This window comes from Microtus ochrogaster, linkage group LG4 (genome assembly GCF_000317375.1).
Source record: "Microtus ochrogaster isolate Prairie Vole_2 linkage group LG4, MicOch1.0, whole genome shotgun sequence".
Classification (NCBI taxonomy): Eukaryota; Metazoa; Chordata; class Mammalia; order Rodentia; family Cricetidae; genus Microtus; species Microtus ochrogaster.
In genome coordinates this window covers 23,844,492-23,869,171 of record NC_022030.1, presented here as the reverse complement: position 1 = coordinate 23,869,171, position 24,680 = coordinate 23,844,492, and the positions used below count along the sequence as shown (strand labels likewise).

At 44.6% G+C, this 24,680-nt stretch overlaps 1 protein-coding gene across 1 annotated transcript in view; it reads right to left on the bottom strand.

Annotated features, from left to right (window-relative positions):
- Rab31 (RAB31, member RAS oncogene family) overlaps nucleotides 1-24,680 on the bottom strand; it is a 123,210-nt gene that overhangs the window by 56,167 nt on the left and 42,363 nt on the right. Inside the window, exons 2-3 of the mRNA XM_005361329.3 lie at nucleotides 19,869-19,948; nucleotides 13,386-13,467 (exon numbers count right to left, since the gene is read on the bottom strand). Coding sequence (XP_005361386.1) covers nucleotides 13,386-13,467; nucleotides 19,869-19,948 — 162 coding nt within the window. The remainder of the gene's footprint in view (nucleotides 1-13,385; nucleotides 13,468-19,868; nucleotides 19,949-24,680) is intronic.

Genomic DNA, 24,680 nt, shown 5'->3' with positions numbered 1-24,680 from the left:
AGCCCTGGCCATCTTGTAACTCACTCTGTAGATCAGGCTGGCCTTGACTCACTGAGATCAGCCTGCCTCTGCCTCCCAAATGCTGGGAACAAAGGCATGTGCCACTGCACATGGCTCTACCAAAGCCTTTGGAACAAGGATCTAGCATTGTCTTGTATTTCTGGCATATGTAAGCCAATCCTTTAAACAGACAAGCTACACTTCTTGTGAGTCCTGGATCCAGCTGAGAATCTGGTCAGACAGTAACTGCTGTGTAACAGGTCAGAATCTGAGAGAAGTTCTGTGTGACTTAGTTTTTACTACCAACTTGACACAACCTAGAGTCACCTAGGAAACAGATAGCAATCCAGCAAGGACGGTTTTTACTTTGTTCCTGCTTGAGTTTCTGCCCCGACTCTTCAGCTATGAACTGTGACCTGGAACCGAAGGCCACATAAACCCTTTCCTCCCCCTAAACCATGGTGTTTATCATAGCAACAGAAAGCAGACTATGATGAGGACCATTTTGCCTATGAGGGTTACATGTAGCCTGAGCTGTATGGAAGAAACCTGTTGTTTCTGACTGAGGTAATTCTGAAGCCTGAAGAGAGGAGAACCGCCATCGAGTAGGGAGACTGGCAACCTGCCTCAGAGCCTGGTTAGGAGGTGGCCATGGAAGATCACTGGAGAGGAGGGCCAGATGCAGGAACCTTGAGAAATTCACTGAGGCAGTAAAGGGCACTGTGGTCAGCAGCTCTGGCCTGGGTTGCTGGGCAGACTCTTTCTTCAGGATAATTGCAGAGAGTGACAGCCCTAAGCCTGCAGTCAGCCTGGAGTCACCTGCTTTGAGGTTCAGTCCTGGTGGTCTGAGACGTTCCAGCAGAGTGCTTGACTTCCACAGCCTCCCAAGGGAAAGCCCTGAGACTGACCCCACAGCACAGACCCCAGAAGCTCTGCTCGCTTTCCCAACTCCAGAGCACATGTGGGCAATACCCTTCAGGCTCGACCGGTAGCCAGCCTAGGTGTACCAACTGAAGCCTGACAGGTCCTGCCCCACCCACAGCCTGCGAAGCTGCGTGTGGCCAGCAGAGGCTCCTGGTACACAGAGAAAGAGACGCCCCTAACACGGAGACAGCTCTGACAGACATCCGGCCAGTGCAGTAGAAGCACAAACGTACATATACATCTGTGCTGTTTCTGTCCTCTCTCACGCTGTAGCTGATCCAGTGCTCGGCTTCATTGGGATTTGCTCCCGGTCCTGCGCCGTCCTGTGTCATGTTGACAGCAGTTTGCTTCCTCTCTTAGCAGTACTGGACTCTCGCCCTCAGGGAGATGGTCTCCCTAAGCTGATCCCAAACTAAAACTGGAGGGAATATTAACAGCCACAGCTACGCAAATTGCAACATAAAACCACAAAAACAAGAACAAACAAACAAAAAGCCAAGTTAAGACAATGCCTCTTTAAAGATCCTAACAATTCTGTACCACACATAAAAATCCTGAAATGCATGAAATGTCAAAGAATTCAAAACTCAACTTGTAACACTGACCTATGACTTCAACAAGGGCACAATGAGATCAATGAACTAGAGAATCAATTCAAGATCTGGATAAAAATTCATGAGCACAGGTAAGAAAGTCAGAAACTCAGATGAGAAATTACAAAACAAAAACAAAGCACACACACACAAAAAACTTATACCGAGAAATATTAGGAATGAGAAAGTCAATCAGAAAACATCACCAGTACACTAGATCAAACACAAGAGGGAGCATCACAGAAGAGAAGCGTGAGAAAATACGGCACTCAGATGCCAATGGGGGACAGGAGAGACCCACATCCATTCAGTATTACACGCAGACTTTCTCTTGCCTGGTTCTCTATCCCCTCTTAGCACCATACTTAAGCCTAAAATTAAACCTAAAATAAATTTGATACAAAAAGAGAGTACAGTTAAGTAATATAATATAAAATAAAAGTTCAGAAAACACGGTCATGAAGTCCTAGCAGAATTGCTCAAACCTAGGGAAAGAATCTTATCCAAGAACAAGAACTCTTTAGAACGTCAAGCAGACATGACCAGGGAAGAACCTTCTATAGCACTTTATAGTTAAAAAGCAGGGAAAAGGAGCAATATTAAAAGCTGCAAGATTAGGGGGCTGGAGAGATGGCTCAGAGGTTAAAAGCATTGACTGTTCTTCCAGAGGTCCTGAGTTCAATTCCCGGCAACCACATGGTGGCTCACAGCCATCTATAATGAGATCTGGTGTCCTCTTCTGGCATGCAAGCATATGTAAAAGGAATGTTGTATACATAATAAATAAATAAATCTTTTTAAAAAAGCTGCAAGATTAAAATAAAATAAAATAAAATAAAAAACCAAAGTCACAAACAAAAGCTGGTCCATTAGAACGATGACCTTCAGCAGTGATGCTAAAAGCCAAAAAAGCAGAACAGTGAACAACAGCCAGCCATGAGTACTCTACCCTCTGAAGTTATCTGTGAAAGTGATTGACAGAGACTGTTCCAGGCAAGCACAAACCAGAGTAACTGACAGCCAGCAAGCCAGCAGGCAGCAAAAACAAATTACATGGGAGAGAGAAGCCAAGAAAGACTCAATTGTGTTGACTCAGAAAACCCATACACTTCTCATATGCATCAGAGAGAAAGAAAGTAACAAATGATACTCAGACCAACCAGAAATAACAAAATTAAAAGAATCAGCAACCTGGTAGTTATTCCTTGTTATCAACTTGACTACGTCTGGAATTAACAAAAGTCCAAGTGGCTGGATACGTCTGTGAGGGATTTTTCTTAATTAAATCATTTAAAGTGGGAAGATCCATCTTTAATCCACATCTTTTGAGGTGGGGATAATTCACCTTTAATCCTAGCCACACCTTCTGCAGGCAGCCTATGTAAGGACGTGGAAGGAGGAAGCTTTTTGCTTGCTCTCTTTGCCTGCTTGCCCTTGTTCTCACAGGCAAGTTCATTACTATATGGCATTAGAACCTACTTCTTTAGGATTCTGGCATATACCGAAGACCAACTGAGACGTCCAATCTTGCAGACTTAACTACTGGATTCTTGGACCTTCCATCGGTAGACAGCCATTGTTGGATTAGCTGGACGACAGCCTGCAAGCCATTCTAAAAAACTCTGTGTGTGTGTGTGTGTGTGTGTGTACCAGCCTAGATGTCTAGCACAAATGAAAGGATAAAAACTGTGATACACATACACACACAAGTCTTGTTCAGTCATAAAGAAGAATGAAATGACATCATCTTCAACAAAAGAGGCCATCATGTTAAATGAAATAATCCAGACTCAGGCAAATACCATGTTTCTCTATATGTAAAATCTTTTAAATTAATGTATATGTATATATGCACGTATATATGTATGTGTGGAGGTAGAGATAGATAATAGACAGATGATGATGATGATAATGATGAAGATAGATTAGATAGATAGATAGATAGATAGATAGATAGATAGATAGATAAAAGTAAAGGGGGCAGCATGAAAGAGAAGAAAATCCCCTAAAGATGATCTAAAGAGGAGAAAAATGGAGACAGGGGATCAAGAGAGGATAGTGGTGGGGGTGGGGGGTAGACTGACAAATATTCAATGTTTTCTTCCATATACTGAATGTATATATAATTATATATATATGAAATGAAAGCAGAGAGGGAACAATTTGTGGGGAGGATACCAGCAGGACACAAACAAGGACAGGTCAAAAAAGGGTAATGGTTGAATGAACATAAGCAAATCACAAAGATATATATACATATACACACACATATGAAATCTATTATTTTATACACTGAAAGAAAAATTTAATGGGCCAGCAAAATGGTTCAGTGGGTAAAGGTGTATGTGGGTTCCTGTCCTGACTTCCTTCAATGTGAACAGCAAGGCTGAAATGTGAGCCAAATAAACCCTTTCCTCCCCAATTTGCTTTTTGGTCATGATGTGTCATCGCAGTGGTGAAATCCCAAGACAAATGTGTGGATAGTTTCTTTCCATTAAGATGAAAATGTTCTAAGAAAAAAAAAAAAACTGACTGCAGTAAAAGTCGCAAAATTCTGAGTACTGCAGAACCCCTGAACTCCACATTCTAACCAGATGACGTGTGCTGTATGTGAGCTAGATCCTGGTGAAGCTGAGTTCTGGGAAGAGAAGGGAGATAAGTATTACTCTGCGTGCCAACAAGGGACGAAGGAGCAAATGCAGACACAAGCGTCCTCTGTCACTATAGCTCCAAACCACGGAAGTCACCAGGGTGGCTTCCCACAAATAATGAAAGCTGGGTTCCGCTGCTCCTAAGGCAATCAGAGAGGAGACAAAAGGGAAAGACGTCAGCTTTGAGGAAGTCGAGAGTGAGTAAAGAGGGGGCTGTGAGAGAGGAAAGACAAAAGGAAGTAGTGAGTATCTCTGAACAATGTTATTTGTATAGCTTCAGATGTGTGTGTGTGTGTATATGTGTGTGTGTGTGTCTGTGTTTCTATGTGTCTCTCTCTATATATATGAACCTTCTGGGCAGAACTTTCTAGACCATTCATGAGAATATTCTACAGAGAGATGTCTTAATAAAGCAGTGTGAAGTTGTCCCTTCAACAAACTGGCTGAGAACCCAACAGAGACCCGTAGAAGATTAAACTACCAACCGTGTCTCTTCATGACTGCCTTTTCTGGAATCCATGCTCTACTTACAGTTCCTCTTACTAAAGATTATTAAATACCCACTGCCTTTCCTCAGGCCATCACACACCTTGGAGACTGTGGTTCAGACTGAGGTGAGCTTCTCGTTCTAGCTTGGCCTTTGATAGCTCCCCTGTGCCTCTCAAATCGCCTTTCCTAGCTAGTTGTGGCTACCCCCAACCTAGTGAATTGTTGGATTACTTTTGCAACTTTTCTGTAAGTATAAAGTTTGGGCTTAGACTTTTAAGTTGTATTTTATGTGTGTGTGTCTGTGTGTGGGTATGTGCACGTGAGCACAGGTGTGACCGGACGAGACACACGTGCAGAGGTGCCTCCATCTTGCATTCTCGCCGTGGTCATTTTAGGTTTGACTAGAATGTGATCTCCTTGATGATAAGCCCTGTGGAAAATTACCCAACTCCATTCTAGGAAACCAAGGTCAAGATGCCCCAGCTGCCAGGTGGCGGCGGCACTTGCCCTTAATCTCGGCACTTTGAGAGACAGGTGCAGGTGGATTTCTGAGTTCGAGACCAGTCTGGTCTATAGAGTGACTTCCATGGCAGCCAGGGCTATACAGAGAAACCCTGTCTTGGGGTGGGTCGGGTAAGGTGACCCAGCTAATTTATCTTGGCTTCTATTAAACTGCTGCTTGTGCAAAACCTACCCCCCACTCCCCCTTCCAGCTGCTGAGCAAGATACCAGGATGTGGTTTTTGCCTTTAAAATCCCCTTCCTTGCTCTAGAGCAGTGGTTCTCAACCTTTCTAATGCTTGTGACCCTACAGCTCCTCATGCTGTGGTGACCCCCAAGCATAAAATTATTTTCATTGCTACTTCATAACTGTAATGTTGCTACTGTTATGAATCAGAATACAAATATCTGGTATTTTCAATAGCCATAAAGGGATCAGAGCCCACAGGTTGAGAACCCTGCTTACTGAATACTCAGGGTTACACTTGTACCCTAGTACCTGAGTGTAGTCCCAGCTGTCTGGAATGAAAACTTTCGATTGGCTAGAAACTGCCTGAGTGGTCTTCTTTGTAGGCTCCTCAAAACACATGTACCCAAAGAGGCCAAAGGAGGGAGTCAGATTCCTTGGAGCTGGAGTTACAGGTAGTTGTGAGCCATCTAACGTGGGTGCTGGGAACTGAACCCAGGTCCTCTGTAAAAGCAGCAAATGCTCTCAACCGCTGAGCTGTCTCTTCCAGTCCCAACTTCCCTAACTTTTTACTTTGTTTTGTTCTTTTGAGATACAGTCTCACTCTGCAGCTCTGTCTGACGTGAAGCAAATGGTGACACTTCTGCCTGCACGGCTCTCAGATGCTGGGACTGCGCTGCTCACTCTCAGATGCTGGGACTGCGCGGCTCTCAGATGCGGGGACTGCGCGGCTCTCAGATGCTGGGACTGCGCTGCTCGCTCTCAGATGCTGGGACTGCGCGGCTCTCAGATGCTGAGACTGCGCGGCTCGCTCTCAGATGCTGGGACTGCAGGCACAGGCTGTGCACCAGGCTCACGTCTTATTTTTGAAAATGGGCCTTCTTAAATTGCCCGGCAGTTCTTGAACTCACCCTAACTCCATAAGACCGTGAAGTTTTTTTTTATTTGTTTGTTTGGTTGGTTGGCTTTTCAAGACATGGTTTCTCTGTGGGACCTTGGCTGTCCTGGAACTCACTATGTAGAACAGGCTGGCCTCAAACTCACAGGGATCCTCCTGTTTCTGCCTCCCTAGTGCTGGGATTAAAGGTGTGCACCACCACTGCCTGGCTGAAATTTCTTAACCTCTTGCCTCAACTTCCTGAGAAACTGGGATTACAAACCTGTGACACCAGCCCTGGCTTCCTTATAGTTATTATATTTGTGTTTTCTCTTTATTTCTTTTATTTTTAATGTTAGTTAATTTAAAAAACATTACAAGGGGCTAGAGGGATGGCTCAGTGGTTAAGAACACTTGTTGCTCTTGTAGATTCCGGGCAGCATGAAGAAAGCAAGATGCGGGTTACATACACATCAAGGCCCAACACACTTCCCAACCAGGAAGGAATGAATATCTGTGCTCACAGAGAAAATTACTTTCAGAGTATGTAAATTTGTGCCTCAAATATAAGAGAATTGGTGCTGGACAGCAAGCAGGGCATTTGCTAGCATGCTGTGCATGCCACACACTCCCCTCACAGGTGAGCAAACGGTGATAACTAACACAGCAGAGTGCTCACCCTCCGCCAACACTGAAACCTTTGTCATTATATTGATACAGTGTTGCACCAAAGACACTGTGCTTGTTTAAAGTTCTAAGAGGATAGTGGTGGGAGATTTCCACAGAAGTGTGTGTGTGTGTGTGTAATAAAATCCACTGGACTCCAATAATTACTGAAACAGAACAAACAGCAATAGGCACGGGAAGTCGTCAAGAATTTATTTTTAGCTCTTCCATAAGGCAATGTCATTACAACCACAATTAAAGCTGGCAGCAAGCTGCAGTGACAACTGAAAAGCTAGGCAGACTTGAGACTCCATCAAAAGACAGCAGACCAGGCCAGCCCAAGAATAACCAAGTCAGGTCACTGAGGGGAAGCGAGACTGATGCCTGTATGGGCCTGTAGCTATCACCCACACACATTCACCTGAAATCACTAGTCAAAATGGAAACCAGCTCCCCGGAAGCATAAAGATGAGTATCACTGCTTCTCAGTGTTCCTAAGAATTATGACAGTAAGGCTGGAGGTGGCTCCATTCCATACTCAGAACTGTAATCATCTACATACACATATATACACATACACACATACATGGTACTATAATCAGCAGTGTCCACAACCCATAGCAGCCAAGTGTTAGGAATATAAACGAAGACAATTAGAAATTAAGATTATTAGAAATACCAACTGAAATTTTCCTGGTGCTATTTTCCTTCGACATAGACACTGGGGAACCTGCCACAGTCAGTGGGATGGAGTACCAAATTAATAGAAAGCAATCTGCTCACTAGAGCAGGCCCCGGAAACATCAATGCTCTGCGCAGACTGTTCAGAAGTCTCTCCTGGGTGGCACAGTACAGTCTGATGGAAACAGCTGATCCTGATGCCACGACCTCCATCAATTGCTCTGAAGAATAGCAGGCTGTGCCAACAGTAGAAATAACTGGGCGGATGCCTGTGTTTTCAACTGTATGGTTTCTATTAAAAATAAATAAATAAATAAAAAGGAAACCCAGGACCCAGATTGTTCAATCAGATTCAGCTCTGTGCCTCATTAGCCATATGGCCGTGAGTGCCATAATCAACCTCTGTGGTTTGATGACCTCGCTGGTCAATGAGAGTAGTCCCAGGTACCTCACAGCGCAGAGGAGAGGATGCTACACACAGGGCATTCAGGGCAGTGTCTGCACATCTGCACACAGCAAGTCACAAGGAAGATCAGCGGGTGGTAGACGCCATGCTGTTGCTTGCTCATGACAAGCCACTTTCCTGTGAAATTGACGGATCATCCTTCATTAAAGCACCTGCTTCATGGCCAAACCGAGGGGGCAAAACTCAGTCAGGTTCCTATGACAACCCAGAGACAAAACAAACAAGCAAGAAAAGACAGCCAATCAACTGCAAAGAAACCCAGGCAAGTAAAGACAGGAGCCAGCCTCCAAGCACACATTTTCTCTGTGAATATGTTAGCTGGATTTGGGGAGCAGCAGGGACCTTAGAGAAGGTCCCCAGGCCTACACTTTATAAAAGTATGTATGTAGCCTTCCTGGGTGATGGTGATTCCCGCCTTTAATTCCAGCACTTGGGAGGCAGAGGCAGGCAGAACTCTGTGAGTTCAAGGCCAACCTGGGCTATAGAAAGAGTCCCAGGACAGTCAGGGCTACACAGTGAGACCCTGTCTTAAAAAAAGTCAAATAAATAAATAAAGTTTGTGCTTTCAAACTTTTTAGCTGGCAAAAAAAGGCATTTTAATGAGATTAGCATTTGTAGGCCAGGAAATCACCCAATTCTTGAAATATTCTTTAAAAGGCTTTAACCTGAAATTACTGGAACTTCAGTTTGTTTATTTGTGTTACCAGTCAGGGTTTCCTTGTGTAGCTCTGACTGTCTTAGAATTCACTCTGTTGCTGTGGGAGAATGCTCTTGTACCCTGCAAGGATTTACCACTCATATTTGGTTTAATAAAATGCTAATTGGGCAGGAAGTATAGGCCGGGTGACCAGATGAGTAAAATTCTGGGAAGAGGAAAGGCTCAGTCTGCAGTCACCACCCAGACGCAGAGGAGGCAAGATGAGAATGTCACACTGATAAAAGGTACCAAGCCACATGGCTAAACACAGATAAGAATTATGGGTTAATTTAAGTTGTAAGAGCTAGTTAATTATAAGCCTCAGCTAATAGGCCAAACAGTTTATAATTAATATAAGCCTCTGTGTGTTTCTTTGGGACTGAACAGCTGCAGGACCAGGCAGGACAGAAACGTCCATCTACACTCTGTGGACCTGGCTAGTCTTAAATTCACAGAGATCTGCCTGTCTCTGCCTGTCAGGGGTTAGGGTATGCCACCACCTAGCTTAGAACTTCAGTTTTAAAGGAAGGACTTCTATAAAATAAATATTACATAAGCACTGCATTTATAAGTACCAAAAAAATGAAAATTAAGGATTATTCTTCCATTGAGAGAAAGATAAGAAACTGAAACCTTTTCAGAGACAGACAAGATTATTAAGTGAATTAAAATAGAAGTTGGTCAACATAAAATAGTTTCTGGTCAACATGTTAGAGTCATTTGGGGAAAGGGAACCTCAACTAGGAAAATGCCCAACAAGTTGTGTTGTGGGGACATTTTCTCGATTAATGATTGATGTGAGAGGTCCCAGCCCACAGTGGGTAGTGCTGCCCCTGAAGGTGGTTCTGGGTTGTATGCATGAGAAAGCATGTTGAACATCCTATCTCTCCACCCAGCCAGATACTGTACATTTCTCCGAGGTCTAATGAAGTGAGTCTGCCTGACCCTTCTGAACACTCCAGATCCAGCCCAGGTCCCAGAACCAGTGCCCTAGCTTAGTCTGGCCACATCTACTTGCACCACAACCAATCTCTAGACCAGGGCCCCACCACACCATATCCAACATCTCCACTCAGACATATCTATCCCACACTCTAGATTTGGACCAAGATGCTCATCTGGTCCAAATCCCCAATCCCTACCTGGTTTAATTCCACTTAAGCCCTTTCTAACCTCCAAGTTCAATCAGTCCACACATCCTCTGTCCTAACCTGCTCTGTCCACATCAGACAGAGAACTTACAAAAGAAGTCCACATGCCTAGATCTCATAAAAAACAAACAAACAAACAAACAAACAAACAAAAAACCTACAAGCAACATGAAAAATCAAGTCAGTATCTCCCCTACCACCCAACAGTCCTGCAGAAATATCCACCAGTGAGAATTGTTTAGATGAAACCCAGAAGACAGAATTAGAAAGAACAATCATAAACATCATCAAAGAATTCAAAGAGTTTAAAGATGACACTAAGAGACAGCTCAATGAAATTAGAAATTAAAGAGACTAAATGCCTGAGTGATGCCCAAGAAAACACAAATGAAGATAGAAATGAAGATACTCCAGGACTTGAGAAAAGAATTTATTGAAGGGGCAGAAACACTGAAGAGGACTCAAGCTGAAATGAAGATGAAATTGAGAAACCCAACTAGAAAACTCAAAGGGAAGCTCGATAAGCAAAAGAAAAGTAGAAAATCTGAACAAAAAAAATTAAAACACAGGAAAAGAGCATATAGGAAATATGGGGCATCATGTACAAACCAAACCTTCAATTCATAGAATACATATCTTCCCCAAACAAAGGAAAGATATACTCATACAGATGTAAAACACCAAATAGACAAGACCAGAAAGAAAATATCCATGGTCCAAGTATGGAGAACAAAAAAAGTGTATGCAAAACTAGAAGAAGAGCCGGGCGGTGGTGGCGCACGCCTTTAATCCCAGCACTTGGGAGGCAGAGGCAGGCGGATCTCTGTGAGTTCGAGACCAGCCTGGTCTACAAGAGCTAGTTCCAGGACAGGCCCCAAAACCACAAAGAACCCCTGTCCCGAAAAAAAAAAAAAAAAAAAAAACTAGAAGAAGAGAAACACCAGTCACATATAATAGAAAATCCATCAGCTGGTTTCTCAGTAGACACTCTGAGAGGCAGACAAGCCTGGAGCAGTGCATTCCAGGTTCTAAAAGACTATTACAGCCAACCTATTCTAACACACCCAAAAAACTACCACCAGAGTTGAAGGAAAAAGAAAAATTTCTCAGGATATAAATAGCTTATAAAGGGGTATATCTCACAAACCAAACCTAAAACATATACAGGAAGCAGTATTTCAGGCTGAAGAAAGAAATAAACAAATCCAAGAGACTCTGAAAAGAAATGTGAAACCATAATTACCACCACTGAGAACACAAACTACCCAAAATCAACAACACAATCACTTTAATTAACATGTACACTTCAATTAAAACATTAAATATTAATGGCTTCAATTCTCTAATCAAAAGAAATAGGCCGTCTTGGTTATTGTTCTATTGCTGTGAAAAAACGTGATGACCAAGGCAACCCACAATGGAAGCATTTAACTGGGGCTTGATTACACTTCCAGAGGGTTAGTCCCTGACCATCATTACAGGAAGCATGGAGGGCAGGAAGGTAAGCAGGGCACTGAAGAAAAAGCTGGGAACTTACATTCCAATCTGCAGGCAGAGGCTGAAACAGGACAAGACTGGCCTAGCATGGGCTTTTGAAACTTCAAAGCCCACCCCCAGTGACACACCTCCTCCACCAAGGCCACACCTCCTAATCCTTCCTACACAGGTCCACCAACTGGGAATCAAACATTCAAATACATGAGTCAATAGAAGCTGTTCTCATTCAAAACACCACACAGACTGACTGAATGAACCAAAGAACAAAATCTGTTGTCTACAAGCAATACATATACGAAGAAGAAATAAAAACTATTCCTGGAATGAAAATAAAATGAAAACAGCACACACTAAAACCTCTGGGACATGCTCGGCGGTGGTGGCACTTGCCTTTAATCCCAGCACTCAGGAGGCAGAAGCAGGCGGATCTCTGTGAATTTGAGGCCAACCTGGTCTACAAGAGCTAGTCCAGGACAGGCTCTAAAACTACAGCAAAACCCTGTCTCGAAAAACAAAACAAAACAAAACAAAACAAAACAAAACAAAAACCCTCTGGGAAACAATGAAAACAGTCCATTACCAGGATGCAGATTGGAGTTGGAGAAGCAACAGAGAAAGGAATAGCAGGGTACTGTGATGTGAAAGGGTTAATGGGAAAGGTGGCGGGGGGGGGGATGTCTATCTAGGGAGGGGTGAGGAAACTGTAAATATGTCTGGAAAAGTTATAAAGAATCATATTGTTAACTATTTACCTAAAAATATCTACAGAACATTTAAGTTGGTACATAAATATGCATAATAGTACAATGAAATTTTTCTATCTGAGCTGACAATGCCCCCCCACCCCTAGAGCTGAGGACTCTCTACCAAAACCAGGCACGAGAAGCCCTCTTTTGAGTCATCGGTCAGGGTTGTTCATGAGACTCCCAACATATTACAGGCTATTGCTCTTGCCGCTGACTGTACCCCAGAGGTGAAAATGAAGTCCCTCTTGCTGAAGACATCATGCACTTCAGAAACAAGGACCAGAGGCCCCTGAGCTGAAACTGATCTGAACACCTCCTCCCTGAGGACCAGCTTTCATGATACCAAAAGATGCTAGGCAAGCTTCCAAAGAAGGGAAGCCACCAACAAGCCCACCTGACCAAGCTGCCTAGGAACCACAACAACAGCCAACATGGCATGATAACTCTATGGGTGCAGTTGGGGTGGACATACCTTGTCAGTATCTAACAGCTGTCTAATTGGATTTAAGATCAAGAAAAGAGAAATCAAGTCTTGTCCTTTCAACTACCCAGGGCTAGAGAAATCATGGATCTTGGAGCAGGGCTGGGGCTGATCCAGGGCTTTCCCTGATATTCTGATGCTGAAGAAGGACCACAGCTCCTTCTCTAAAACCAGGAATACCCTTGGCAGAGATGGTGATGGCCTGGGGCCAGAGCCTTGAGGGAGCTTTGGCTTCAGATCCTGAGAACCCAACTCTGCCCACAGTATGGGGCTGTGGTTATCAGTCCCAAGGCCTCTGTGTGCTCAGACTGTAATTCTCTTGAGATATCCTATGTTCCCCTTGTGTGACATTGTCTGATGAGCTTCCTGCTGATTTCACCCCATTTCTTACCCCTAAAAACAGTATAGAAGATGCTATACTGATGAATGAGCTTGCTTGGCATAAGACATAGCTTATGCAAGATGTCCTGATGCCAAACTTTCCTATATTCTTCTTTATCTTCTCATCTCCTGGCCACCTCCCACTTGAGGCCCTGTCACTGAAGAATAACCTACTGGTCCAGGTCAACCCGCAACTACCACAGTAATAAACCAGCATAATTCTTGACTATTGTTTTAATATTTCATCTTCTACACACAGATAAGTATAGCCCTCGCCTCTCATCAAGGAGACTTCTCTTTGTAACAGATGGGGGCCAATACAAAAGACCACAACCAATCAAAATACAAATGCTATCTCCAATTTGTCCCTAGAAAGTCAGAAACAAGTGTGTACTCACCCGCTCCTGGCCGGCAGTGTCCCAAATGAGGAATTTGTGAAGTTCATTTCCACAAGGCACAGTTTTGGTCATAAAAGATGCCCTGAAAAGAGAGTCAACCCCCTGCATTATCAAACCTTCACAGAAACTCATGAACCCATGTTAATGTTAAGCCTCAAGAAGACCCCAAGAACTCTAGTCCCCTAGGAAGTAGTAATGAAAGTTGTACTACTTACTGTAAATAAGATAGCCAGCATTTTATGTAATCCAGCTAGACCTTCGAAACAAAAGAATGTGTGGCCTGCAGGAGTGGCTCAGTGGTCAAGAGCATTGGCTGCTCTTGCAGAGAATCTAAGTTTGGTTCCCAGAACTTACATGGCAGCTCACAGCCATCTGTAACCCCAGTGCTAGGGGATCCAATACCTTCTTCTGAATTCCTCAGACACTGCACACATGTGGTGTGCATACACATATGCAGATAAAATACACATACCCATAAAATCTTTAAAAGAAAATGCCTGCAGAAACAGATTCAACTGTCCTAGAATAACATTCTCTTGATATCAGAGAAATATTAAATATCTAACCTTTGATGTAAAGTCATATTCTTATAACAAATGTGAGGGGAAAAAATGGTCTTATTTTATTACTTTAAAACTTTGGCATCAAAAGAGCAGAATCAGAAAGTTGTCTTAACATACTCCCTGGGCTGACTAGTATGAATTCAATACTAGCAGCAAGTACAGAAAAATACAGCCAAATCTCAACCTGTCTGAATAAACGTAGGGATGATCTTAGCTAAAGTTTCTATTGCTATGATAAAACACCATGACCGGGGGCTGGAGAGATGGCTCAGAGGTTAAGAGCACTGGCTGCTCTTCCAGAGGTTCTGAGTTCAATTCCCAGAAACCACGTGGTGGTTCACAACCATCTGTGATGAAATCTGGTGCCCTCTTCTGGTGTGCAGGCATACATGCAGCCAGAATGCTGTATACATAATAAATAAATAAATTTTTAAAAAATAAAACACCATGACTAAAGAAACTTGGGGGAAAATGGGTTTATTTGGCTTAAACTTCCATATCACAGTTCATTGTTGAAGAAAGTCGGGATAGGAACTCGAACAGGACAGGCGCCTGGAGGCAGGAGCTGAAGCAGAGGCCATGGAAGGGCGATGCTTACTGGCTTGTTCCCCATGGCTTACTCAGTCTGCTTTCTTATAGAACCCAGGACCACCAGCCCAGGGATGGTACTCCCACAATGGGCTGGGCCTGCCGCTATCAATCACTCATTAAGAAACTGCCCTACAGGCTTGCCTACAGTCCAGTCTTATGGAGGTGTTTTCTCAATTGAGGTTCCCTCCTCTGAGATGACTGTAGCCGGTGTCAAGTCGACGCGAACTATCCAGCACGGAGATAAATAACACAAGCATATGCATGGGTCCATTGAAAACGAAGTACTTTATGGTGCCAGTAAATCATCAAACACTTGCCGTTCTTTTCTTACCTTTTTCCTCTGAACAAGCATTTTCTTTGTGCTCATAAGAGGTGTAAAAAATCAAATACACAGAATATTGAATATCCTCTCTTTATGCACTAAAGTTTCCCATTCATTAAAAAACCGCAAGCAGTGCCAGTACCCTGACAAGTTATGAGAAGCTGCTGGGATGGCTAAGAAACACCCACATCCACCTGTGTGGATTCTACGGTAGTTTGAATGGAATTGGCCCCCATAGGGCTATAGGGAGTGGCACTATTGGGAGGTGTGGCTTGTTAGAGGAAGTGTGTCACTGTGGAGGTGTGGCTTTGAGGCCTCCTATACTAAAGCTCAGTGTGATACTTAGTTCACTTCCTGTTGCCTTGGATCAAGACGCAGAACTCTCAGCTCTTTCTCCAGTACCGTGTCTGCCTGCATACTGCCATGTTCTGTCATGGTGATAATGGACTGAACCTCTGAAACTAAGCCACTTTATTAAACGTTTTCCTTTATAAGAGTGGCCGTGGGTCATAGTGTCTCTTCACAGCAATAGAAACCCTAAGATGGAAGTTTAGTCTGGATGTCATTATAAGGTAGCAAGCAGGTAAGCGTAGGATGAGGGTCATTCCATAAGTCAGCTGCTGTGGGTGCTTTAAATATCATAAAAAATTGCAGGGAGCCGGACAGGATTGCCATTACAAGATGGCGCCGACATCCTGTCTTGTTGGAAATAAACAACTCCATATTTGGCTATGCCTTTGGGAGCTGCGTGTCCCCCGCTTCCAGCATGCGCAGTGATTTAGAGTCCTTGGGCCTATCCTGACGCAGTCCATTAAAGCGTGATCTGAGAAGAATCCTCGTGTGGTGGTTGTTCTTCCTCTCTGGTAGAGAAGTTCACCGCAAAAAATAAATAAATAAAGGGCCAGAAGATTTTTCCAGAACCTAAACTAAAGGAAAAGAGGTAACAGCTGAATAGGAGCCTTGACTATATCCTGGATTCTGGGAAAGAGCTTTGAAGACTGTTTTAAGCACATTTAGAGGAGTTGGGATTGCAGCTCACGAATATAATACTTAGCATGACTATTCTCTGGCATGAACGGGGCCTTATGCTCAATTCTCAATACTGCAAAAATGAAAATTAAAACCAATGACAATTAGTCACATCGGAAATTGGACTACGTGTGAGGTTCCATCACTGAGTCAAGGTAATTCCTGAGGTATCACAGCAGTGTTTTTCTCCTTCTTGGGTGACACGGTCTATAGTTTGGGAGGTTGCAGCTCAGGGCATCTGGCCCAGTCTATGGCCTAGCATGGTCCAGCACAGTGTGCTCCGGGCTCATCAGAGCACTGTTTCTTCTGCCTCCGGTTCTCCTACGAGGCTGAATGCAGAAACCTCATTGAGTCCCTGCGATTCCACACCCACTACCAACATACACGCTCACACCAGAGGTTAACATGTGACACTTAGTGACTAAGCCATGAAGTGAAGGGAAAGTCTAGGGTCGTGTGACACAATCCAATATTGTCGATTCATTTCCCTTTAGAGGACTTAAACAAGACCTTCCAGACTACCAACAAGAGCAAATAGATTTTAAAAATGGATCCTATTCTTTTCCACTAAGCAATGTGTATACCTCACACATGCAAGGAGAAAAAAAGGAAATTCAAGAAATGAGAATTAAGAAGGAAATAAATATCAGCTCCCAGTTCAGCACCTAGCCATGGCTACCGCTAATAACTCAACTAACTGCTTTTATACAAACTCTTAGTTGGAAAATGGATAAGGCTCTATCTAGGGCTAGGCTTCCCACTTTATACTCTGTGAACCTTTCCATTTCGATGAACAACAATCAATCTCAGTTTCTAAAATGACAATATTGCACACCATGTTATGAGTCTTTTCAGTGTTCTGTGGCATATGCTGTGTCCTTGTATAATTGTTTCCATAGACTTAATTCTTTTCTATTTTATTTATTTATTTGTGGGGTGACTGCTGGGGTTGAGGACTGTAATCACTCACCACCTGCTCTACCACTGAGCTATGCTTCCCTGCCTCCTTAGTCTTATTTCTTTTCATTTTTATTTTTATTTATTTTTGTTTGAGACAGAGTCTTACTATATAACCCAGGACAGCTTTGAATTTCCTACATGGCCAAGGCTGGGCTTAAATTCATAATCCTCCTGCCTTAACCTCTTGAATGCTTGGGTCACAGTTGTGTGCCACCATGTGCAGCTTTAGACGCAATTACTAAAAAGCATGCTCCACTTTGGATACCTGTACCAAGCTCAAGTTACACCAACATACACATGTATAATTACGGGGTGGTCTTCTCCTTAACCGTTTTCCATCGTTCAAATTTCCCATGACCACATTAGAAAATGGCATCTCCTCTTTATTCTCATCATCCTCTCCTGTTCAGATGGCTCACCTAATTTCAAACAATCCTCCTAGACAGAGAAGGGAGGCTCATAAGACTCAGAAAGGAAAGGAAACGCAGAAGCAAGCAAAACTCAGAAGACCCTAAAGCTTACAAGATTCTCGGGGCAGGCTGGGAAAGATGGGTCAGGCAGAGTACAGGTGTGTGCCACCAAGCCTGAAAACCTAAGTTTGAGCCCCAGGACCTACAGGCTGGAAGGAGAGAACCAACTCCCTCAAGCTGTGCTGACCTCCACATGTGCTCTGTGGTATGCATGCAAACATCACCCTCCCACAATAAACACTCTTTTATAATATAATAAAACAAGATTCACAAGGCAACAAGTGCATGGGTGCAAGGCTGTGCGGGAAGCTCCAGGGATGCAGCTTGCATGCCTGTACAGAGCCTGTGATGTAGCTGCCTTTGAATCAGCCATGTTTCACTATCTATATGACCACCAGCATGAGTCACTCAGGTGACGTGGGCTTATGCTCCTGATGCAGAAACGATGTCCTCTTGCAAATGTGATTCCAGCAGGAAGAACAGGGCAGGCTTTGAGAACAGAGTAACTCGGTTTGTCATCTGTCTGTCCGGTTGGTATCGGTGGCGCTGGGATCAAACCCACTTCATACAAGCACTGCTGTACTGAGGCCACACCTCCAGTTCTGACTGGCTCGGTCTGAGTCAGGTCTGTATCTCTGTGACGTCCTATGTGCTCTGACCCATGGAAGCCATCACAATTAACCCTTGGCTCAGGGACATGAACTGAACGGTCCACAGGATCAGGCAGGTAACAACCCAGCAGGTAGATAAGGCAAGACAACTATATCGACAAAAATAACAGTAATAATAAGTCTAGGAAATCCCCATACCATGTGCCCGGCTCTGGGTGGCCAGGCAGGCAGCCATACCCCCCCCCCCCCCGCCATTCCATATCCATGGATCTCTCAAGAAAAGCCAGAAGCACAAAGTCTTCAAAATTGGCTGTGGTGAAGGGACACCTAATGGAATAATGAAATACACCTGGGTGTGTCTGTGGGGGCATTTCCGGGAACTGTTAGATCATAAAGACTCTGACTTGATGGGTAGACTAGTCCTTTGAAGAGCTAATAATATAATAGCATTAATGAAAAGTAGGAAGTGAGGTCTAGGTATGATGTGGGAGTCTTCTGTTTTGTGTTGATTTCATTGGTTAAATAAAGAGACTGCCTTGGCCCTTTAATAGGACAGAAAATTAGGTAGGCGGAGTAAACAGAACAGAATGCTGGGAGAAAGAAGCTGAGTCAGGCAGTCACCATGATTCTTCCACTCCAGACAGAAGCAGGTTAAGATCTTTCCTGGTAAGCCACCTGTGGTGTTACACAGATTATTAGAAATGGGTTAATCGAGATGTGAGAATTAGCCAATAAGAGGCTGCAACTAATGGGCCAGGCAGTGTTTAAATGAATACAGTTTCCGTGTAATTATTTCGGGTAAAGCTAGCCGTGTGGGAGCTGGGCTGCGGGAAGCGGCCTGCAGCTTCATCTACATAGGTAGAGGAAGTTGGTCACTAAGGGCAAGTCCTTAGATGCTGTATCTTGCCCTAGCCTCTTCCTGTATGCGCTCTTTCTGCTTCTTGGCCACCACAACCTGAACACAGCTCAACTCCACTCTAAGCTTCTGCTGCTATGGTGTTCTGTTCATCTGAAGGCAAGCAGCCATGGATGGAACCCTCTGAAACCGTAAGCCAAGATAGCGTCTCCTCCTTTAAATTGTCTTTTCAGCTATTTTTTTTTTTACTACAGAAAAGACAGTAACATATATTGGCTTAAAATTTTGAAAGTTCCATAAAGGCTAAACAAAACGAGCCCTCAAGCCAGAATTCTGGCTCACCGAGTTAACACACTTTGGGGTAGCTAATCTATCAAGCTTTTGGAACTTAGGAATTCCATTTCCATCATCCTCCAATAAACCCACATTTTACTTGGGAAGTGTTCTTGATAGCCTTATTTTTCTCTGAGACTGAAACTTAGAAACACCTTCTCAAAGCTCCAAAAGAGAAAATTATGAGTGCAAGTTAACTATGTCAAAAAAAAGCCTTAGACGTTCTTAGACACACAGGAGAGCTGAGTCTTCCTAATACCAGAAGACAGTGAAGAGCAAAGTAAGCAGGAAGTAGAGCAGCTCCCATTAGGCACTGCAGCTGCCATAAGGCATCCCAACCATCAGAAACAATGTTGTCACTGCAAACTTAAGCTATGGGGGGGAGGGAGGTTGTTCAGCATTAGATCATTCCAGAAAAGAAAAAATAATTCTTTCCACATAAACTTTGGATTTCCTCAATCTACAGTGATCAGCCTTTCTGGGGATTAAAGCCAGGCAATCTAGCCACACACCAGGAGCTGTCAGTGCACACCATCTCCCCTCCGGAGATAAAGGCAACCTGCTCTTGAGAGCCATGGTCTTGACGTCAAGAAAATGGCCTTGTCTTTCAAGAGGAAGAAGACTGACAAGAAAAAAAATTATACAAGAATAGCCCTAAATTTCTGAAGTTGAGATCAATTCTCAATGGTGGAGTTGGAAATATTTGGTCAAAAAAGTGATGTCAAAAAAGAAACACATTGTCACTTACCCAATGGTGGGGCTGATGTTGTGGTCAAAGTGGTCCTGGACAAACCGACACACGATGCTTGATTTCCCGACCCCCGTGTCCTAGAAGAGAATGAAAGCATGACCGTGAACATCCAGCAACTCTGACCTGAAATAAACACGTGACAAGAGGGCACGGTGACAGAACTGCAGGACTGGAAGAGAACGTCTGCTGTCTCCTACTAGAACATTCTATAGTGCAAAGAAAGAAAACAGGCATGGTAAAAGCAGGTCTAGAAACACATTTCACATACATGCAGCAGTTAGCATGTTCCTAACACATACAATTCCACAGGTGGAGAATGGAGGAGGGGTGTAGGGAAGACGCGTGGCATCCCGCCATGTTGGTAGAAACGTTGTCAGGTTAATCTGCCTCTCTAGGCAACACCCCGGAAGATGTCTACTTTCCAGTTTCCACATCTCCAACATCGCCTTAGAACGTGGCAAATGGACACAAGCTGAAGTCTGCTAAGGTCTCATTCTTGACCAAACAGCTCTTTATAGCTAATCAAGACAGGGATCCCTTACACCATGGAAATCAAGCGCAGACAAGTGTCTCTACTTCCTTTCTAAAACCTTGCCAAGTAGTTTGGGGAACAACAGACCCAAATTCACAAGGGCCAAGCCCAGACAGATGATACCAGCAGTGTCTGGAGAGACAGCTCATGACTGAGAAACGCAGCAGGCAGCAAGTCAGCTCCTGCCCCAGACTAAGAAAACAGCAGGCATTTGAGGACGAGGCTGAAATGTCGCAGGAAGGCACTCTAGGAAGCAAGAGAGGGCTATCTTTTAGGAAACCAGGACTTAAGACGTCAGGCGCATTAGGACAGAAGAGGCTACATAAGCTTAAGCAGAAGCCCCAGCTGGGTAGAGGAGGAAGCCCCACATATACAGACACCAGGATCTCCCAGTTAAAGGGTATCGTGCACAACAGCTAACAACCCCAGGGCTTTCCATGCTCTGGAACTGAACCTCTGAAGCTATGAGACAAAAGAAACCTTCCCTGCTTTGAGTTGCTTTTCACAGGTATTTTTTCCACAGAAATGAAAAGCTGGCTAACCCAGACACCTTAGAGATATACAGGGGATATATATGGTTCTCATGTTAAAGATGTCACTTCGTTTGTCCGTTTCCTTGTTATTTATTTATTATGAGACAGTGCCTCTAGGCTGAGCCAGCCTTACACTTCCTATGTAGATGGATGATTCTCCTAATCCTCTCCAGTGCTAGGATTGTAGGGGTGATGGTACCACCGTGCCTTGCTTATATCTCCCTAGGGATCCAACCCAGGGCATCTCCCACTGCTCTGACCAATCAAGTTACATTCCCAGCGCCTAAAGGTATGATTTTGCTTTGTTTTGGTTTTTTTGAGACAGGGTTTCTCTATGTAGCTTTGGCTATCCTGGGACTCACTCTGTAGATCAAGCTGGCCTCAAAAGGTGTGTGCCACTACCTCCCGGCTTAAAGGTGTGATTTTTAAAAGCCCCAAGACTGAGGCTGGAGAGATGGCCCGGTAGTTAATAGCACATGATGCTCTTGCAGAGGACCTAGGGTTCAGTTCCAAGCACCCACACAACAGCTCACAACCATCTGGAATTCCAGTTCCAGGGGATTTAACACTCTCTTCTGCCCTCCACAGGCACTGCACACACTCCCGGTGCACAGAAAATACTTGTGGGCAAAACACTCTTACACGTTTTTAAGTAGACTTAATCAAGGGGCATATGAAGTGACTCAGAGAGGGCGCACGCCCCCAAGCCTAATGGACCGAGTTTAATTTCCAGGACACACACGGTAGAGGAGAACTCCCTCAAGCTGTCCTCGGATGTACGGATGGGCTTGCTACTCTAGCTCACCAGGAAAGCTGGTGTTTCGTGGGTCATCTCTAGTGGACGTCATGACTGTAAGATGGTATTTGGAAGGCTGGCCTTCAGGTAAGCTCTGCTGTGCTGAGTTGTGGACTTGGAACACGGAGTCAGAGCAGAAGCCCCCGGGACTCAGAATGTGCACTTTCTGCATGAGCATCACAGCTGAGAAGATGTAGCATCTGTCATGGCTGGTGCACGGCAGGGGCGGAGACACCACAACACCCCGAGAGTCAGGCCAGAGAGTACAAAAAAAGGAAGACCTTGGGCCAGGAGAACTATGGGCATTTCCAAGTGGTAGTTTTAGGGCACAAAGTGGGGTGAGCTTGGGTGTGTCCTGAAACATGTGAGGGGAGGGGAGAGTGGAACAAGTCAGAGAGAGAGAGACAGAGAGAATATTAATTAATTTAAAAAAAATTTTAAGAGTCTAATCAATGCCTGCTGCCTTTGGCCTACACGTTCCCATGGATTCTGGCCCAGGTGCCCTCACCACCTTTCCAGGGACAGATCATTTGCCCTCTTCAGCTGTTTTAAGCCCCTCCTACAGATGAATTTCTTCATGCCAGCCCCAGGGAAACGGAAACTCCACAGCTGCAATGCCCTGCCCTGCCCTGCCCAGGAAGGCATGGCAAACACCCCATGCCGCAAGCATTCCTCCAGGAAGCCACTGTGTCCTGGAAGCTGCAACGCGGGCGGGATAGGGACCACACCCCTTTCTTTTTCTTCCTTCTACATCAGGGTTCATGGTTTAAGAATTCTTTCTCAGGGATCTTCCATTGATTTACTCATTCTTCACTCATCCAGTAAGCACCCCCAAATTCCTGCTCTCTCTATACAGACAGTAGGGTCTACTCCACTGGTATGAGATACCAGTATCTCCCTGGTCTGTAGACCTCCTTGGTGGGAGATGGTAGGCTACCATTCCTAGCCTGCAGGGGTCCCAGAGGAGTTCTGGGTGCACAGCAGAGTGTCTGCTCACTCCGAGGTGCCCACTCATGTCAACCCCAGCACCCAGGGCTCTAAAGCAGGCTCTCCTCCACCTGGCCCTCCCCTCCCCTCACAACTTTTCAGGACACACCCAAGCTCACCATACTCTGTACCCTAAAACTACCACTTGGAATTATCTATAGTTCTCCTGGCTTGAATCTTCCTTTTTGTACTCTCTGGACTGACTCTCGGGGTGTTGTGGTTGTGAAGCTCACTCGGGGAGCACACATTCTGAGTCTTGGGGTGTTGTGGTTGTGAAGCTCAGTTGGGGAGCACACATTCTGAGTCTTGGGGCCTTCGGCTCTGACTCCATGTCCCAAGTGCACAGTAGAGCCTGCCTGAAGCCTGGCCCTCCAAATACCATCTTAGTCAGTAAGTCCACTCCTTGCCTTTTACAGATGGCCCATGAGAAATGCCATCTTTTCTGGTGAGCTAGAGTGGCAAGCCCACTCCAGTGCAGCTGGATCCCTGACACAGGTACACTTTGTCTTGTCTTACTTTCACAGTTTGACTCAATCAATAGCTACTGCTTACATATTTCATAGGCAACATACAACAAAATATATTCATTTTAATTTGGCTAGAAAATAGAATATTTTGTAAAGCATAGAGCCAAGACATTTCTCTGACTGGTGACAGGTGGAGCCCCTGAACTCTGGGACTTGGGGGGCTCCACCTTTGGAAAGCTGTTATTCCCCTGATGACCACAAGAAGGAGACATGCTCACCTGTTGGCTGGAGAGCCCAGGGTGCCCTCCATTCAAGGACTTCCTTTTCCTGCCAGAACCTGACTGGGATGGACCCACAAAAACAACTGGACTGTGACCCGCAATCATGGAGGAAAAGACTAAGTGAGTCATGACTGCCACACAAGTCCAGCCTGGTCTACAGAGCAAGTTCCAAGACAGCCAGGGCCACACAGATAAACCCTGTCTTAATGCACAAAGGTCCTGACTGCCCCCAGTTTAAAGGCCACCGTACCTTCAGTGAGCTTATGCTAATGGAAACTGGTCTATGTATAGTTTTTCCATTCTATATTTTGAGACCATCACAGCCTATCTTGTCTAATCCTCTGCTATTGCAAAAGCGGAAGCTCATGTGACTTCCTTAAGGTCATACAACAAACCGGTTGGGAAAGTCAGAAGCACATGTTCCCAGTCCCTGTCAGGCCTTCCTGAAGGATAAATCAGTCTCCCAAGCCAAGTGCAAATTTTTATCAGACCTAAAGTACCCCGATTGTCCCCTTTCTGGTTTCACTTTGCACAGATCAAGTTACTCAGCATGGTATGAAGACAGGGCCTCTGTTTTGATAATGATGGGCAGGCGGCACAAACCCGTTCATCCAATCTACGCAGGAATACACTATGCAGGCAGCAGGGTCCAAGGGCAGGGGGTGGAAAAACTAAGTTCTGGTTCCCGCAGTGAGACTCAACACGACAGACTTAAACGTGACAGAGCAACCAAGGCAGGGATGGGGTGCTGATCAGCTGGAGTGAGGGTGGCTGGCTTCCTGCAGAGTACCTGTGAGCTAATCACTTGAAAGTAAGCTGCAAATTATTGTTATTTCCCACCTTGCCACCGGTCTGCAGCACTCTACAGGGGAACTGGATCCACCTGCAGCATTAGCCCGTAGGAAAACTGACTCTAATCTCAAAGACAACTTACGCCAAACTAAACCTAACTTCCAAGTCTTTAGAAGGAGCTGAGTTTTCCCAGGACTGGAAGATCTTCATGAAACAAAGGACTAGCTAATCTGGACTCCAGGACCATACTGCCAATATCATACAGGAGCAGGGATGAGTGTAATAATTAGATTGACAAAGAGAAAAGTGTGTATTCGCTGACCACATATAAAATCCCAGGCACGAAACTGAACAGTTTATATGAAAAAGGAGCATCTAACATCCCTTAAGCAGTGTGTGTGTGTGTGTGTGTGTGTGTGTG